Below are 18,608 nucleotides of genomic sequence, written 5' to 3' on the forward strand. Positions count from 1 at the left end.
AAATGAGTTTTAAAACAGCATATTCGCCTGCTGGAGTAAAAAAATAACTGTGCAATGCATAGGATTTCCCATAAGATAAAATTCATTCAACTTTGTTCGTTTTTAGTTTCTAAAATATTAAAGAAAATTCAAATTTTATTTATGATTTGGTATAACGAATGCTTCTTCTCAAAAGTATATAAAAAATTGTAAAACATAGACTTTATTGTGTTTAAATTTTCTATTAAACATAGCTACATAATATGCTGACTCAGCACGATTTTTACTATTCGTTAATTTTTCGCACTTTTTTATATTAAAATGTTTATTATGTCTTACTAGTACTTACTTACCCTGTTTACATGAGCGGATTGGATTTGAATTCAATCCGACTCGAGATGACGTCTCACGCATTTCAAATCCGATCCGCTAAAACGTCATATTTACATGGCGTATTTCAATCGGATTGAAAGTTAAACGGGACAGAAGCATATGTAGTCACCAGTCTTAACTCCTAACAAACTTCATTACCGCAATATGTTATCAGTACAGCTTAAAATATAACAAATAGCAGCCTTTAAGTGCATTTGTGGATTATTTTAATCTACTAAACTGGTTTATCTAAAGTTCCAAAGTTCTGTTATTTATGTGCTGCAAACACTTCAGATGGGTTGTTGCTATTAATTCAGACAATGATAATCTTCTCATACATACTAAAACATATTGGGTTTCTGCGAGCTAAGTTCCACACAAGTCTGCTAAGTTTTGTTCTATGCTGTAACAACTAACAAGTATGACATACGTGAATGAATGGTTTTATTTGTTTAATTTAAAGCCAAGTATACAAAACCATGAATCAACATGTTAATCTGCACAAAAAGAAGTTTCAGACATAAAAGGATCGAGAATCGGTCGGCCTTAATCCGACTCGCCTTTTTCTCTTCGCCAAAAACAAAGTAGCGGAATGACGAGTCTGGTTCGAATCCGACTTAAACCGTCATGTAAACAGGGTAACTGTAACATTTTATTTTCAATAAGTCTCTCGTGTTTAACATTAGGTTTGAAATTGTGCTGAGTCAGCATAATCTAGTATGTACCTAGGTTCAATCGAAAAACAAAAACACAATAAAGTATATATTTTACAATTTTTTTATTCTTGAAGAAGAAGCATTTGTTATACCAAATCGAAAATAAAATTTGATTTTTCTTTAGTATTATAGAAACTAGAAACGATCGAAGTTGAGTAAAGTTTTTTCCTATGGGAAATCTTAATCCCATGCATTGTTGAAACAGCCGATTTTTTTACTTTAGGGTTTTATTTTACACGATTTTTTTAGACTCCGTATCATTTTTGGAAACTTTGATGATACCTTTAGGTTACATTTGAGCATATCTATCCGTATACAAAATTTCATTTTTCATTGGTATGCAGCGGGGTAATTTATAAACAAGCATGAAGTGTATGAAACAGAACACCGATGTTATAATAAGTGTCGTTGTCCTGTGATACAACAAGATGTAATTATTATTTAATCATATACAGTATTTTAATAACTTACGCAGATGATGAATTAAGTGTCCAAATATGGTCAGATCAAATTTTTGTTTCTCGTCTTCAAGAAAAATACCATAAATACAAAGAAATCAGTGATATTGAAACAATGCTTAATTGTCATGCCACAACGACAAACTCAACTATCGCCAAACATCGTTTACTTGATAAAGGTATTTTTTATACTATGTTATTTTTATTTGAATATTTTAGTTGATTTACAATGTAAGTAGTAAAACATAATAGTATTATTTGTCTGTGATGGTATGTGACAGATGGTTTGTCAGTGTTATAAAGTTTGTTATATTTTGTTCAATTGTTGAATTGGTTAAAGATTGATTGAAATTTAAAATTTAGGTGACTTCTTTTAAAGTTTTGTTAGTGTTTATTGTGTTCTGTATTCAAGCATGGTGGTGTTGTATAAATGAGGTTACCATTGGAAAAAAAGGGTTCGAGCAATTACCACTAAGTGACTTGCCCAAAGATACACTTTGACATTGGTAGCAGATAGCAGCCTCTTACTTTAATTAGACAGCTAAAGTTTAGTCACATTTTTTTATAAAAACACAGCGTAACTGCCCTCATTAATATTATTGTTTCTTATTTGTTAACATTTTTGTACCAGGATGCTTATTGGACAGTACAAGGTATGTTTCATGAAGTGTAACTCATGTTCTAAGCAATCCAATACGTAGTATATAATATAAAAACATGTAACATTGATTTTCAGTTTTACCAATAGCATTTTACTCCAAGTTAGAAAACATAATAACATCATACATGAATGTAGAATTATTAATAATATAATATTGACACTGATAGGTAACAAGGCACAACAACAGCTTTGTTACGAAACAATTATTAACAAAGTTAAAATCCACTTTATTTAAACAAAGTATTAACCATCTAGCACACATATTGCATTTTAGTAGTATCATATCGTCGTGTACAAATGTACATTCATTCATGCTAATAACAGTAACTGTCATATCAGGTATCAACAATATTGCTCTAATAAAAAGTATATATAATGTATATACTATAAAATACAATATTTGGCCACAGTGCTTCCTCTGTTATCTATTACTTGTTTATTCAAAATTCTATATGGTTAACAGTGATTAGATAGCATAATTATATTAACTAGTTCTTATCTCTCAGTGACCAATGAAGGACGTGATGTTGAATACAACATCCAACATCAAAGTGGTGACGGATTATTTTCATCCTCATCATCATTTGTTCAATCTTTGAGGTGCATTTTCACTTGTTGCAATAAACATAGTTTTAAGTTAAATCGCTGAGTTAGTGCCAAAAATTCTTCAGTTTGGCATAGCAATTGCAGGGTTTTGGCTGATAGCCACTATACTGTCTTGTGGTACTGATGACAATTTTGACAAATGTTAATATAATTGGTGGTGCACAACCAACATAAATAGAAAGAATTTGTCTTCTAAACACACTTTATCAGTGGTTCATACCTTGCATACATTATTAAATATAAGCCAAGTGACAAATAAAAATAAACAAAACAAGAATAAGATTCTATGGTAGGTCACCTGATGCTGGACCACAAAGTGAACCCAGGATATTGACTTTGGTTGGTGATCCTGGGAGCGGCAAGACAACTTTGCTTGCCAATTGGCTGCACAGGTTTCAAAAGGAGAACCCAAATACATTGGTGTGTTGAGTATGTTACCAAGTTTGTCTCTCGCCATGGCACAGTTGGTTAGCAAGCCTGCCTGCTCTAACCCAAAGGTTATGGGTTCAAGGCTTGTCACTACCACTGTTGTGGGCGTATGTGTCTTTGGGCAAGACACTTAGCAGCAATTGCTCCAATCTAGTGGTAACTAACGAGTTTTATATATTACATATAATAAAAAATAAAAACAATTACCCACAGAGTTACATATGGGTGAGGTCCTTGTCAAGGATCTGGGATTTACGCCAGATTTGGCCCATTACCCCAACACCCGGAAAGCCCATTAAAGTCATTTGCGCGATGGTTGGGTTGGAGCAATGTTTGTTAAGTGTCTTGCCCAAGAACACATACGCCGGTCACTGTTAGTATCCCTATTGAGCATCGAACTGGGGACACTTTGGTTTTAATGCAGGTGCCTAATCCACCAAGCCACGGCGCTGGCTTAAACTTGTGGCAAAATCATGGGAAACTGGGACACACGAAATTCCTAGGGAGAAAATAGGAATATAAATAAACATGCTTTCCTGAACAAAAATGGAAAGTGCAGCGTGCAGGTTTTGTCTTTATTATTTACTGGGCCATTTCTAGTTTATAATTTAAAATCGTTTAAAGTTATCAAGTAAATACTTATATTTTCTGACAAATAACCTGAAATATTCATATGTTTACAGAATGCTTTCTTCATGTTTTTGTGTTTGCAGGTGCTGTCAACTTTTATTGGATCTTCAAATTTAAGTTATGATGTGTCAGCATTCATGCGAAGATGCATCAAAACATTAAGGGAAGCAACATGGAAAACTAAGTGATTATTTTTCTTTGATGATTATTATTGCAACCAAACCTAAATATTATATAGCAATATTGCCTAAAAGTTTTTATGTTAAAAATAGAAACGGCAATGCAATGTTTGCGGGGGTCCTTAAGCCTTAACGTTATATTAATAAAGTACTGTTTCAAGAATTTATTTTTAATTTTATTTGAATTCAACAAAAAACTCCCATCATTTCAGATGTACTTCCAGTGAAATGTTGGAAGATGTTGATACTTACAAAGGACTTGTTGAAACATTTCAATCCTCATTGAGTCTTCATCCATGTGTGGTTGTGATTGACAGTGTGAATGATATTAAGTATGGGATGCATGAGGATATTGGACAGGTAAAAGGTAAGGTGGACTCTTTTTATATCCAAGCGATTATTTTTTATAATAACACCATCTGTTTCTTCGGTTTAAATACCTTGCAATTGTATAAAAGCGGATAATATTGAATTTTTAAAAGTGTTCCTGTCCTGCAGATGTGTTGAATTCCACTTATATGTGTAAAATTGGTAAGCTTAACATTAGAGTTAAAAACCTAATCAGTATATTATAAGTAAATATACTTTGCATTTATTTTAGTATACATGTTAATGACGTTATTCCATATATAGATTCTTTCCACTTTTTCAATTGTTTTACATAGGGCTGGGTTGGCTTCCGGTGGTAATTCCCCTGACATGTCACATAATTATATCCACACGGAGGTCAGACTTAACGTATAAAGCCATTCAACAACGTGGTGATGTAACAATTGTAAAGATGCCATCCATAGATTTACAAACCCGAGAAAATATTTTACAAACTTACTTTGAAGATAATGGTTTGTTATTAGTATTAATTAATGAATGAATTTGACTAATTGATCCTCATTAAAACAAAAGTCGGTAAAACATGGGTGTTCTGTTTCATACACCTTGTGCTGCTTATGAGTTACAATATGTGTGCCTTTATGAGCAATTAAATTTTTCCTGTTTTTTTGTGTGCATACAGCAATACCCATTTTGTTGTTTTATTTATACCTATAATTTTATGATTGCCTATTTTCAAGGAATTGCAACACTGTTTAAAAAGTTTTCGCGAAAAATAAGGTCTGTTGGTTTACAAGATTTCGCTATCAGCTGGTCGAAAAAGATTTCTTTATTTCAATCAAAATAATTTCTTAACATTATGTACTACTATGCATATTCTCTAGCACTGTATTTCAGTTAAAGTTATGGCATTTTTTACAAAACATCGTACAGTACTTAGAAGGTTTGTCAGAGATGTGCTCAGTTGTGTTTAATGATTTATCTTGTGTTTTTTTTAATTCCAAACTTTGATCTGGACCTATTATTTGTCTTTAGTTGTTAACATACTTGGTCGAGATCATTTATCAAAAGTTTGGGCAAATCGGTTGAGTGAACGACCTTTGTATCTTGCAACATTATCACACCTTATAATGTCTTGTCGAGACAGCCATGATATTAATCAAGTTATCGAAAAGTGCACCACATTCCGTATATTCAGGTAGTTATCACTGTTGTTGTGTCATGATTGCAATTAAATGCGTAGCATAATTTAATTCGGTTGGGCTGACTTGATTGTGTGCATACAAAGCTCTTAAAAATGAAGTTTTGAAAATTAGGTCACCTGAACGTCACTTTACATTTTGTACTTTAGCTACTGCTGCACTGCAACAAAAGAAACAATATACGTTAAATTTTAGGTTTTAAATTTAGTACATTAACAAACATACAAATTGGTATTTTAATTTAATTTAAAACAGAGACTTCTGGAAATCTGTGTTTTTGTTGTGGAGTCGTCGTTATAGTTGGGGAAAGCAGTCATCTGGGCAACCTGGATCGATCCGACATCGAAGTAATGCATCAGGATGGGTGGCTGATGCGTTAAAATTCATTGCAACCTCGAGAACAGGTCTTCTTCTTAAGGAAATCCTGCATATTTTGCTGTTGGTAGGATACAAAGGAAGGACCGCAGTTTCACCTCATGATTGGAGGATGTTTAGGGTAAGGTAGCTTGTTATATTGGTTGTGAGCTAAGTGACTGTAAGCTAAGTTGAAAGTTAATTTTAAATTTGTAAAATAAATTCTTGTCCTTCTTAAAACAAATTTAAAAATAACACAAAACTCTCTTTCCCAAATAATTTTGGCAGCTACTGATATACTATTGTCTTATAAAACATAATACTTCTTGTGTTTATTCTTAGGAAGCAGCCGGGAGTGCTCTTTGTACAAATAAAGATGGTTTGATAACAATAGCTCATGATGATGTCACACTTGCACTTAATCATTGTTTGCTTGATGTTGGTTGTTATTCTTCAAGGTAAACGCACACCTTACAATCTATAAATTAAATCTATAAATTAAAGTGACCCTATAAGAATAAGTTTTGACCTTAGACTATTAATGCAGAAATGTTTGCAATCAACATAGTGTAGTGCCAGAAAAATATAATTGTGTTTAGAAAAAAATGTAAAAATGTTATATACATGAATGAATGTAACTTACTTTATCCTAGCGTGGCTGGAAAACTCCAGAAAACAAACGCTTTTCAGCTTTGACAAGGTTACTGAGTTTTAGTTTACACACATAGTCTTTACCAATCACTTAATCCTCATATAGTCTTCATGAGTTTTATTACATGTATAAATGTATTTTATTTAATGCTCCACAGACCACAATGGCGACTGAAAACCACTTTGTTGGTTACTTGTTTTTGTTAAAGCTTAGTCGACCTTTGTAGTAAAATAATTAATTAACATTTTGTTAAATGGTTTATGACGTGCTTACTTATTCGAGCTTTGCTGAGGTTTTCATCAGTGCATGTAACAACACTTTCAAGATTTTGTTCTATATGCATATGTTGACATCATACTGGCGCCATAGCTCAGTTAGTTGGCGAGCCTGCCTGTACCTTTAGAGATAATGTGTTCAGGCTCGTCGCTGTTACCAACTTACCATTATGGGCGAATATGTCTTTGGGCAAGCCACTTAATAGCAATTGCTCCAAGCCAGTGGTCAATAATAGGTTGTCCAAACGATCAGCCATACATAAAAAAATGAAACAAAAGACACAAAAAATTAACCACCCTCGAAGTAACTCGTAAGCTGGCACGAATGTATGAACACCCCTTATAAAGACTGCTGTTTCCCCCTGCGAGGATAAAGTAAGTTACATTCATAATAAATTACTTTATGATATTTAGAAATTAAATGTTAGAAAACTCACCATATTTTGACCTTTTTGATAGCTCTAAATTCTAATCTTCTTATAAAATATATGTTTACTCTTTACTGCCCAGACAGTGTTATTTATTATTTATTCTGCTTTAGTTGCTAACAAAATAATAAACTGTTTTGCATCGGACTTTGGTTGCGAAGATTTACAATGTTTGTTGAATGTGTGCTTGGTACGGTATGTTATTTTTTTAAACATAAACATTATGCACTCCCATAACTGTATTGCAACTCGTTTTTGTTGCCATCCTCATTAAATAGAAGCTACAAATATGACCGCAGGGCCCATATTGGCATTGGTGTGTGCATATTTACAAATTTTATCCAATTTTTTAGTACTTTTCCGTTTGTGGAACTGTTAAAAGGTGTTTTCCTGTCTTTCACAAGATCAAAATTTTTGTTTAAAACAAATTGAAATGCTATAGAAGCATTTTAAGCATAAACTAACTTACCACCAACTGTAGTTCATGTTATGCAGAAGAAACAAAAAAATAATGTTCATCACTGTTTTCGTTTAAAAAAAAAATTAGAACCATTGGCATTGGTTACCTTGCATGGTAATAAACATCATGTAATAGGATAGCTTGTTGTTTCTACATTTATTATTTCCATGCAGTATTGCAATGCTTGGCCTAATTCTACTGCTACCTATTTATATCCTTTGCTGACTGGTATCGCTCACTAAACCTAGGTATCTCTGACAATTCTTTTTTTGCTTTATTTATAAAATAAAACCCTAAAAAAACTACTACAGCTGTTTAAATGACATACACTGGCAACAGTTTTTTTACCGTTACTACCTGTCTTCTCGCTTTTGTCAACTCTCTTGTTCTTTGTTATCGTGACCGAAGAGACAAAATAAATTTCATTCATTCAATCATACATCCAAACTCTACTATGCATTTCTGGAAGTTCCTCCATCAACGTACTGCTTCTCAGTATTTTGTTCTCTATGCTCAATTTTGTACCTTTTGTTCTTTTAGTAAAAGTTAATAGGTCTAAAAATATGTATTTGAAAAACTTGGTTTGACGAGTTTACAATTGAATAGACCTTTAAATTAAAGAATAACTGCAGGTGCATTTTAAGCTCTGCAAAGTAAAATATTTTCATGTATATTATAAATATTAAAAGCTAAAATTATTATTTCTATTGCCTAATTAATAGTTGCTTTATAACCACAAACTCTCAAACCCTTAATTAAAAAATTTTTAATGTCTACTTTAAATTGTCGGATTTTCAATTTGGTAAGATATCAATTAGTACTGGTTTAAAAACCTTACAATTAAGTATTTATAAATAATAATCTTTAGAGCAAACCTTAACCTTCTGTTCTTAATGTATTAAATTTTAAATCTATAGTAACATTGAGCATTATTTCTTAATACTAGTTCAATAGATCTTCTCCAACACCAACATTCACTTCTTGCCTCTTATTTTATCAACCACGGCTCCATGAAGAGAAAGTTAATTGAACTACCATGGCATCTACATCAATGTAAAGATTGGGTATTACTTTGTCAAGTTCTCTGCAAACCAAGGTTGGTTTAATACTGGCAACAAATAAAATGTTTCTGACTTAACAATTTACTTTCTATAATGGAAAAAATCTGTAGTTTTACTTAGGTATTGACCTCTGTACCTATTTGTTTGTACCTATAACTCAGTTCTATGATAATACTATATTAAAACATATCATTGTCAATTACCATGTTTACATGACCGTTAAAGTCTGACGCAAATTTGGCTACTCTTGCTTCCCGGCAAGTCGACCGACCGTCAATTCGCTCAGAAAAGTTGTTTATGGGTCGAGCAATCAAGTTGGATTGAACAAGCAGAATGTTGATGTATAGGACTTGTCATGCAGTAAACATAATGTTTTTGCACAGGGTATATTAGTAGCAGTACGCGTGTATATCTGGCAAGTTTCCAAGTATTTATCTAATAAGTTAATTATTATATAACTGGCAAATGCAAAACGATAGAAACCTGCATTGGACGTACTCAACCGGATACTGTAATATCTATTTAAGTCCCAAATGGTTTAGTTGAGCTTACTTGAATAAAAGAGCATTAGTGATCATGTATATTAACTTTATATTCCACTCAGTGAATTATGACACTTAGGTTTTTCATCTCTATGTGCGAAGAATCAAAGTTCCATCCATCCTTACACAATGACCACAAGATGTATTGGAACTCACTGAACAAACATGACTTCAATATTGTGCATTGTTTGAAGGTGCTGTTTATACTTTTATTAATAAACCCTATGTTATATGAAATATTCAATGTTGTGATCGGGTGATTTAATATTTCTAAACAGCAAGTAGGTGCATAGAGTATGTAAGGTATGAATGCCCTGAAAAATTTAGTGTACTTTCTATTCTGTATAAACTGTACAAATCAAATTGAACATAGGAATGGTTTAATCTTTGGTAACTGTAATCCGGTATAGAGGTAAAACAGGAATAATGTGTTCTAAATAACAGTATTAATGTGCTGTATTGCCTATAAGGTACCCTGACTTTTAAAAAGTTATGTACTGTTTGATAGATTGGCATAGGTAATTTGATATGCTTGACACTTTGCATTAGGTTTATGAAACCACGTTTAAGTATTCAATTTTAAACTACAATGCTAAGAATGCTAACTAATATTAAATGTTTCACTTGATTCATTTCTACAGTCCATGGTTAGAAACCAATCAAACAGTGAGGATACCAACCAAGCAACGGAACAAACAGTGTCGAAACCAACTTTAAAAATTCCGTCTTTGATCATTGTGACTCAACACGATGACTCTCCCATGTCACACAATCGGAGCACGGAAAGTCGTTCGGGCACAGAAGATAGAGAACTTAGTGAAACTGAAAGTTGTTCGTTCTTCCTGACGGAAACTGATTCTGATGTTTTAATCGGAGGTGAGTTGTACAGATGTAGTTAATATATATGGATGCTACTTGTTTATGCTTCAAATCATTTTGTTCTGTTGCACACATTGCATAGTGGCTTCAAACACTTTCTGTCCCTTTACAAATTACATATGTAGCTTTTTGGGCATGGGTGTCATGAGCTAGTTTTCTGGAGAGGCCTGCGCTACCCTGGAAGCCTAGCTAGGTTGGTGACCCCAGTTTTTGTTAATCAATGTTTATTTTTTTCTAAATACAGCTTAAACATATTATTTAGTTGCTTGTTGCGTTTACTCACGTACATAGTATTAACATGATGAAACAAACAGTCCAACCTGTTTTAAAGTTTGATCAAATAATCCAATTTTTGTGTGAATTTTTATTATGTCATAATTAATTAAATGAATGAAAGAATGTAACTTGTTTTATCTTGGCGTGTCCGAAAAACGACAGTCACAGGTGTTTTTTACACTTTGTGCGAGCTTATAAGTAACCACAAGGACACATATACCCACAATGGTAGCAGCAACGAGTCTTGAATCCCTGACCTCCAAGTTAAAAGCAGGCACCCTATCTAACTGTGCTACAAAGCTGGTAAAATTATCATGTTAAACAATCCCCATTATAGTTATGAATCTACATGTGAGTTCCTACCATTGCATAACAAACATTTTGCATGGCTGAGGCACCCTGGTTTTCATTACAATTCTGAATGTTACGTAACATATGATTGTGGGTGATGGTTTTATACATAACTTCCGGTTAGTTGTGACTAGTTTGAAGTAACAAACACTGTCTTGCTGAAGGGCTTGTTACGTTTCGAACCAAAATGCTGTGTTTAATATTTCTGTGTTAAGTTTGGTTCTGGGAATTTAGGTTGGTCACCTGCAGAAGATGATCCCAAAGTAACAATTGACTCTTCCGTCCTTACCCAAAATGAATTAACATCTCTTTACCACAAGATGGGGTGGTTGCTTTTCCACATGAATAACAGGAGTGAAGGAATTGTCATGTTGCAAAAATGCAGACAACATATTGATGCTGTAGGTTTTTTGTCAGAGTTAGTTGTACTGTGTCATATACTGTATTTTATATATTTGTGTCAAGTATGGCACTTAACAGCATATTGTAATATTAAGGCTACAGTACTTATGGAGTCTAAACATATGATTTTTAGTAAAGATTCAAATACCTGTTACCAGAGATATCTTAAGAACTGCTTTTGTTGATTTAAATAAACTTCATATTTCATCCTGTTGTTTATTTTAGAACCGACCACTTTCATCAGTTGAAAATCTCATTCTGTTTGAATCTATTTGTTTACAATGTATGCACACAACGGATGTTTCAATAGCAGATCTGCAACTTGCAATTAATGTTTATGATAATCTATCTTTACACACAATGGATCTTTCTTATTTAAAACTTAGAGAGTTATCCGAGACTAAAGGTAAGGAAATGTTTGGTTTATTGGTTAACTTGTTTTATTTTTCTTATTGTTTGCCTGTATAAATAAACAAGAGATCACAGATCTAATGCGTGAGCACGGTATAAACTAATTAGCATAGTATTAATTAATCCTTTTACTACAACGGTAGACTAGGCTCGATCAAAAACAAATCCGAAGTAACCAACAAAGCGGGTTTCAGTCGCCAATTGGTGACTGTGGAACAGTAGGTAGAATGCATTCATTCATGTATTATAAATTATAAAACTTACGACGTATAAGGAAGGTTTGGTATAGAATATATGCCAATACGCTTTGTACAACTCCTGTACCACGTGTTGACAAGAAAACTTACACTTGTTAACTTTGTCGTTGCTTAAAGACATTTGTTTTTGTGAATTTGGATAAACTGTAATCCCACAGTATTATAGGTAATGTTAGAAATAAAAGTATTTATAGCGAGTGGTAAACTAAAAGAGCAATGAAACGATTGACGCGTTTTTATACGAAAGATAAGGATAGGAAAAAGGCACTCGTCTACGCTTCGGTGCACACACGCTAATTGTGCGATATTAAATCTAAAAAATTTAGTCTAAAAATTATAAGTATATATTATGATTTGATTTCAACCAAGAAGTTAAAGAATAAATGATAAAATCTAGAATTGAGATGAATGGGGAAGAAAGTCGCGCAAAAAAAAACAACAACATTACAACAACAAGAACAACTGTTTCACAAAAAAGGATCAATATGTCCACAACCGTGCTCAATAAATATAAGTGTATTAAAGTTTTGTTTGTATATTTTTTCTATCTTGTTGTTGCATTATATACTGTTTGTTTCCTCTCAAAATAAAAATCAGCATTTGATCACATAGGATATATTTGTCTTCATCTTGCCATAAGGTTAATGATTAACAAGAGAGAGGAAGAAGCTCATGGTGTGTTTATGGTGGGTGGTACATCAATGGTTTCATGTTCCTATATTTCATTATTTTTATGTGTCTCACACATGATATACATTACACTTATATCAATTTGTTTAAATCTTATCATAAATGTTAAAATAGTTGGATTATATATGCCCGGTGCCAGTGCACAGTTGGTTACCCTGTCTGCCTCTAACCCAGAGGTAATGGGTTCAAGGCTTGTCACTGCTACCATTGTGGGCGTACGTGACTTGGGGCAAGACACTGAACGGCAATTGCTCTAACCCAGTGGTCACTAATGGATTGTCCAAATTATTAGCCACACATAAAAAATCACCCACAAAGTAACATAGTCGGGAAGTTGTAAACTTCCACGAGGTGAAGATCAAATTACAGCAAGTGCCGTTTTTCGGCCACGCAAGGATGAAGTAAGTTTTTAAGTTACATTCATTCCTTCATATATCGACAGGTTGCATACAATATAATGAAGGAATGTGGAAGCATAAGTGGTCATGCACAGGCAAATGCTGTGTTTGGCAATATTCTATCTACACAAGGTAATCACATCTTCCTTTTCTTTTATTGCCGATTTATTCAATAAAGTACAACTTAAATATCCCTTTTTTCTTCCTAAGCAGCTATTATTTGAAAATACATAAAAGAAGCAAAAACTCTTAATGGTAGTATGTCTGGCGAACAGGCTTCATAATTTTTTGCCTAGTTATTCTCATTATCTGCATGTTATCAATAATTTACCTGTTATTGTTTAATCACAGCGTTATAAACATTTACATATTTGATATCACTTTTTCTCTTTTTTTTACTAGATTTGAAAACCTATTATTATGACCAGATAATAAAGAAGATTATTTTAATCTTTACTTATGTTGTTAAACAGGGATGATGGATCAGGCTGAAGTTCTGTTAAAAAAATCTTTACAAACTTATTTATACTGGCATGGAAGCAAACACCTTAAAGTTGCAAACTTGTTAAGAGATTTGGGTGAATTATACAGTAGTAAAAACATGGGGTGAGTTGCTGTTGGTTGCATTTTTTTTAATAACTGACAACACTCTAATGCTGTCGCACCTTGACTTAATATCTACCAGGTATGCAATATGCTGCTGTCACCATTGTTGGTGTGTCCTTGGCCAATACACTTAACAGTAATTGCTGCCACATAGTTGTTGAGTTGTCCAAATTGAAAATCGTAAAGAAAAAAAATGATGATTAAGCTGAACATTTTATATCTTCCCAGCTGCCCCACCACATGAATGTTTTTTTTAATATTAAGCTAAAACTTACTTAGGGTTCCACAAAGGAAAGCTATGACCACATACAGACAAGCGTTGGACATTATGCAACATATTGGAAGAAATACTGAAACTCCTCAACTGTTAAGCAAAATTGGTAAAAAAAAATTAAATCAGCTAATAGTTGCTCATTAATCCATGTATGTGCGCTAATTAGATGAAGTAGTAGTGGGATTTTAGATGCTTCAATATGACATCTATAAGAACCTATTGCAATGCAAAAGTGAAGCTTACTGCAATTGACAAGTGTCAAAGATTGGCAAGTGCCAAATTGTCTGCGTCGGGTGTATAACAGAACATAATTTTATTTAATTCTTTGAATATTATGGCAAAGATAAAATTAATAAAAAAAGAAAAACATGCTACTGGCAAAAACTACTATTGACAAGTTTCAAATAAAAAGTTTAGCTGCAAAACCCAACTGTCTTAAACTTAATTATAACAATTTAAGATATATTTGAAAAAACGTGTGCATAAACACATCAGCCGTACAGTAGAAAGCACATTGGGTTATGATGGAAAACCACATCTATATGCAAAGAGTACTATGTATCTAGACATGTAAGATGCCTAGACATTTATTCAGTAGTAAAAATTCATAGTTGAATTTTTAATCTTCCGAAGATGGTGTCATAACCTGCGCAATACATACGTGCTGCAGCCTACACCTAAACTGTTCAGAAAATAAGAATCCTAATAATATTATTCATTTTTTCTTATAAAAAAGTTTTGAATTTAAAAATAGAGTTTACAGAGCAGTTGCATGTCTGTTGTTTTTTTGATTTGTGTACCAGTTTGTTGAGAAGAAAAACTCCCTTGAATCAATCTGGGCAAATGGGTCAGTCAAAGTTATGAAACCTTATTGAGGTATACTAATACAGATGATAGTTCCAGCATATGTATTGTTGATGTGTTCAATAAGTTAACATGTTTAGTACCTTAATACTGTTGAAGCAGGCTTTTGCTGAATTAGCAATGTTTATACTTCATATACATAAATGTTATAAGGTTTGCCAGATTGGTAGATACACAGAGACGATATTGTAGTTTGCAACCTAGTCGAATACTGCACAAAATATTATTCTAGATTCATTCTAAAGAAGTGCCCAAAGAATACTTTCAGGTCATACACTGCTTTTAGCATATATAGTTACAGGAAGCTTGTAATTGCTGTTTGTTGATGTGTTTTTTCCATTCCGTCATAAATTGTATCTGTGACACTAAGAAATAGGATCATCTGTGGTTGAAATTGTATACTACTATAATGTATTTTAAACCTATGGTATGCCATCTCACTGTTATCCTAAGAAACAAAATATTTTTTATAGTAAAATATGAAAATTAAATAGGTTTCTTTGAAATCGTAATATTTTAGCAAAACTGATAAACGGTTACATAGTATCAGTAATGTGCGAAAGTATGTATGCAAAAACTAAAACAAAATCAAATTCTATTCATGAAATAATGGATTAAAATGAGCACTGTTCGCGTCAATAGTGCTTTTATTTCCTGAGAAGTTTAGGTGTACTCCTAGGCCCGATGGGATGAAGGAAAAGTGTCATGTTAAAAAACGATCATGAACTATCCTTCTGTAATCTGTCTAATATTCTTTTTAGGTAAGTTACTATTTGATGAAGGGACTTTAAGAAGCAAGGAAGAAGCTCTTTCATGTTTTGAACAGTCGTTTGATGCCATGGTTACTGAAAACAACCCTAGTGAAAAAATTTTACGCAAATCTTCTAGGTAGCTGAGGTTTATGAAAAATATGATTTGTTTAGTTTATTAAATGTCAAAATATCTGTATGAATAAGCAGCAGTTTTTAATTTTTAAACGTTGTTTTCCTGTTTCAGAAACATTAAACAAGTTTTAAATGATTTGCGTTCTGGCCATTTTGCCTTTGGCTGTGCTGCAACACCAGATCAACGCAGCACAGAGCGTCCATTCAGTGCTATGTCATGGCACAACAATGAGCTGGACAAGAAGCTTCAATCATCAACAACATCTACATATGATAGAAGTAGTGTAAGTAAATATATAGTGAGTGTATATTAGGTATTGATGCTTTCACAACCTTTAGTGTGTCTGTATTTAAGACACCTGACAAAATTTTATTTAACCCATGTGTTTTAATATTGGGTTTGTACAAATTACCATAATTTTCGTAAAAACTAAAACAAAACCACAAAGTTGCATGATAACTCAGGGATGATATCACCACATATTTTGAGCAATGGGACACAATTTGCCGCATTAGTTTTAATTTCACCATTAGAGGGGCATACCAACGAAAAATTAAATTTTGTATATGGATACATATGCTCAAATGTGTATTAAAGGTACCATCAAAGTTTGCCAAAACGATACGGCTTCTAAAACAAAATGGAGTAAAAAATATTCCGCTGTTTCGACAATGCATGGGATATCCCATAAGAAAAAAAATCACTCAACTTTGATGGTTTCTAGTTTCAAAAATACTGAAGAAAGTTTAAATTTTTTTCAATTTTCTTTATGTAGTTTTGAAGAAAAAGCATTCATTATACCAATTCAGAAATAAAATTTGAATTTTATTAAGTATTTTAGAAACTAGGACGATCAAAGTTGAGTGAATTTTTTCTAATGGGAAATCCCATGCATTGCGCCATGGCCAATTTTTTTTAGTCCAGCGGTCGAATTTGGGGTTTTAAAACTCATTTTTTCAGAAGCACTTTTGTATTTTAAAATTTTTTAGGGTAGGTCACATTTGAACTTATCTATTAATACACAAATTTTAATTTTTCGTTGGTATGCCTCTTTAATGGGGAAATTAAAACTAATGGTTGTTCTGCAAGAGTTATTTACAACCTATTATATTACTATATAGAGATGCAGTATGAGAGGATCTATCACATCCACCCGACCGTACAGCTCATACAGTGCACGTTCCTTTGCAAACCACGTTGTCCTTACTCCTAAGATTACACCACGTCAGGTAACTCATGAATAAAATCTGACAATGTTTGTTTTATATCCTATAGCTGCAATAAATACACATGGTTTCTGGTGGTTGTAGATACATTGTTTTGCCACAGATTCGATCATCTGGAGTTGATGGGCAGTGTACTATACCTTTTCGTTCACTGCATAGAACAGGTGATCGGCTGCTATATATGCAACATTCTTTCCATAGATTGCATTGCCGTATAATCAATGGAATGAATGTAACTTACTTTATCCCCGCGTGGCCGAAAAACGTCAGTCGTTATAACACAGATGTTCATACACTAGTGCTGGCTTATTTATGTATGGCTGATAATTTGGACAACCCATCAGTGACCACTGGGTTGGGGCAATTGCTGTTAAGTGTCTTGCCCAAAGATACATTCGCCCACAATGGTAGCAGTGACGAACCTTGAACCCATTACCTCTGGGTTCTGGTTACAGGAGGGCCCGCTAACCACTTCGCAACATCACCGGACAATAGATATCTTATAGAAGCGCAGTTTTGTTGCTTGTCTTGTTTTCTTTCTGAAAGGAAGTCATTTAATTTACAGATAGCTTTGTTTTAATATATATAGAGAGAGAAAGTTAGTTTGAAGTCTGTAACTCAATTTTATCTTTGAACTTTATAAGGGAAAACGAATGTATCTACATATCAAGTCATTTCATCTGGTGGTGTTGAACCTGTCGTAATTGTTCCTGGTAGAAGATATGGGGGTAATGGCAGACAGATGAATGTTGATATGAAGGTGCGGTGAATTTGTGATAAAACTTGTGTCAAGTCGTATACTATATATGGATAAACTTTCAAGCGAGTCAAGCCAAGGGTCGTGGGGTTTTAATGTTCAGAGACCAAGTAGTCTGCTTTGGTAAAAGTTGCATACCTAAAAGGTTATATCAACAAAATCAAAATTTGTATATAGGTAGAGATGCTCAAATGTTACCAAACTTTAGACATTTTCAAAAAAATATATACACCGGGTATTAGGAAACAAAAGGAACGTTTTAAGATCAAAGTCAGGCGTTTGTGTTAAAACTAACTTTGAAAATGTGCAAAAAAAGTGTTTTCACCAGCATAAGCTTGTAGTTAGCCATAGAATTAAAATGTTTCTGTAGCTGTGTTAACTAAAGAAACAAGTCTTTATTTTTTATATTCTTTGTACATTTATAAAACAGAAGAATTCACTGTAACAAATCTGATTTTCAATATTATTTTTTGATAGGAAATCATTGTGGCATGGCCAATTTTTTACTCATTTGACTAAATGTTTTGTTGTTTATAGTTCATTTAAATTGGCAGACTAATTCTTAACAATTTTTAACAGACATACTGACATACATGTACCTGGTTTCTTATGTAGATATAAGTTATGAAACTTTTTTGGTTGAATACTTATTTAAACCTGGTTCAATGAAATTGACTGACATTCTTAATTTAATTTTTTCCTAAATTGCAGATCAAAAGTCCAAGAACTTATACAGGTCAAACCAGGTTGGTAGTGTATAAAAATATTTATAATCAAGAATGCAAAAACAAGACATTACCACAAATTTCTATTAATTACCCATTATAGTCAAAGATTCTCTCGATGGTAACATGCATAAAATCAAAGCATCTGTACCACATTTTTAAGCAAAGGACTGGATTGTCGGCGCCATGGCAAAGTGGTTAGCACGCCTGCCTGTAACCCAGAGGTAATGGGTTTAAGGCTCGACGTTGCTACTATTGTGGGCGTATGTGTCC

The 18,608-nt window shown here is 33.1% G+C and overlaps 1 protein-coding gene across 6 annotated transcripts in view; it reads left to right on the forward strand.

Annotated features, from left to right (window-relative positions):
- Nucleotides 1-18,608, forward strand: part of LOC101242465 (tetratricopeptide repeat protein 41) — a 22,136-nt gene that overhangs the window by 964 nt on the left and 2,564 nt on the right. Inside the window, exons 2-26 of one of the 6 annotated variants that reach the window (XM_026834454.1) lie at nt 1,543-1,704; nt 2,157-2,178; nt 2,693-2,786; nt 3,086-3,212; nt 3,935-4,035; nt 4,243-4,397; nt 4,696-4,872; nt 5,396-5,558; nt 5,818-6,058; nt 6,259-6,374; nt 8,678-8,827; nt 9,414-9,528; nt 9,976-10,210; nt 11,075-11,241; nt 11,468-11,648; nt 12,523-12,596; nt 13,043-13,130; nt 13,472-13,604; nt 13,884-13,984; nt 15,504-15,630; nt 15,739-15,910; nt 16,749-16,856; nt 16,957-17,017; nt 17,498-17,613; nt 18,322-18,356. In XM_026834454.1, the coding sequence (XP_026690255.1) occupies nt 1,654-1,704; nt 2,157-2,178; nt 2,693-2,786; nt 3,086-3,212; nt 3,935-4,035; nt 4,243-4,397; nt 4,696-4,872; nt 5,396-5,558; nt 5,818-6,058; nt 6,259-6,374; nt 8,678-8,827; nt 9,414-9,528; nt 9,976-10,210; nt 11,075-11,241; nt 11,468-11,648; nt 12,523-12,596; nt 13,043-13,130; nt 13,472-13,604; nt 13,884-13,984; nt 15,504-15,630; nt 15,739-15,910; nt 16,749-16,856; nt 16,957-17,017; nt 17,498-17,613; nt 18,322-18,356 (3,110 nt within the window). In that variant the 5' untranslated portion in view covers nt 1,543-1,653. The remainder of the gene's footprint in view (nt 1-1,542; nt 1,705-2,156; nt 2,179-2,692; nt 2,787-3,085; nt 3,213-3,934; nt 4,036-4,242; nt 4,398-4,695; nt 4,873-5,395; nt 5,559-5,817; nt 6,059-6,258; nt 6,375-8,677; nt 8,828-9,413; nt 9,529-9,975; nt 10,211-11,074; nt 11,242-11,467; nt 11,649-12,522; nt 12,597-13,042; nt 13,131-13,471; nt 13,605-13,883; nt 13,985-15,503; nt 15,631-15,738; nt 15,911-16,748; nt 16,857-16,956; nt 17,018-17,497; nt 17,614-18,321; nt 18,357-18,608) is intronic. The other 5 variants (XM_009860233.3, XR_003395886.1, XM_026834452.1 and 2 more) reach the window with 5 other exon arrangements.

The sequence above is a fragment of the Ciona intestinalis genome, chromosome 5 (assembly GCF_000224145.3).
Source record: "Ciona intestinalis chromosome 5, KH, whole genome shotgun sequence".
Lineage (NCBI taxonomy): Eukaryota > Metazoa > Chordata > Ascidiacea > Phlebobranchia > Cionidae > Ciona > Ciona intestinalis.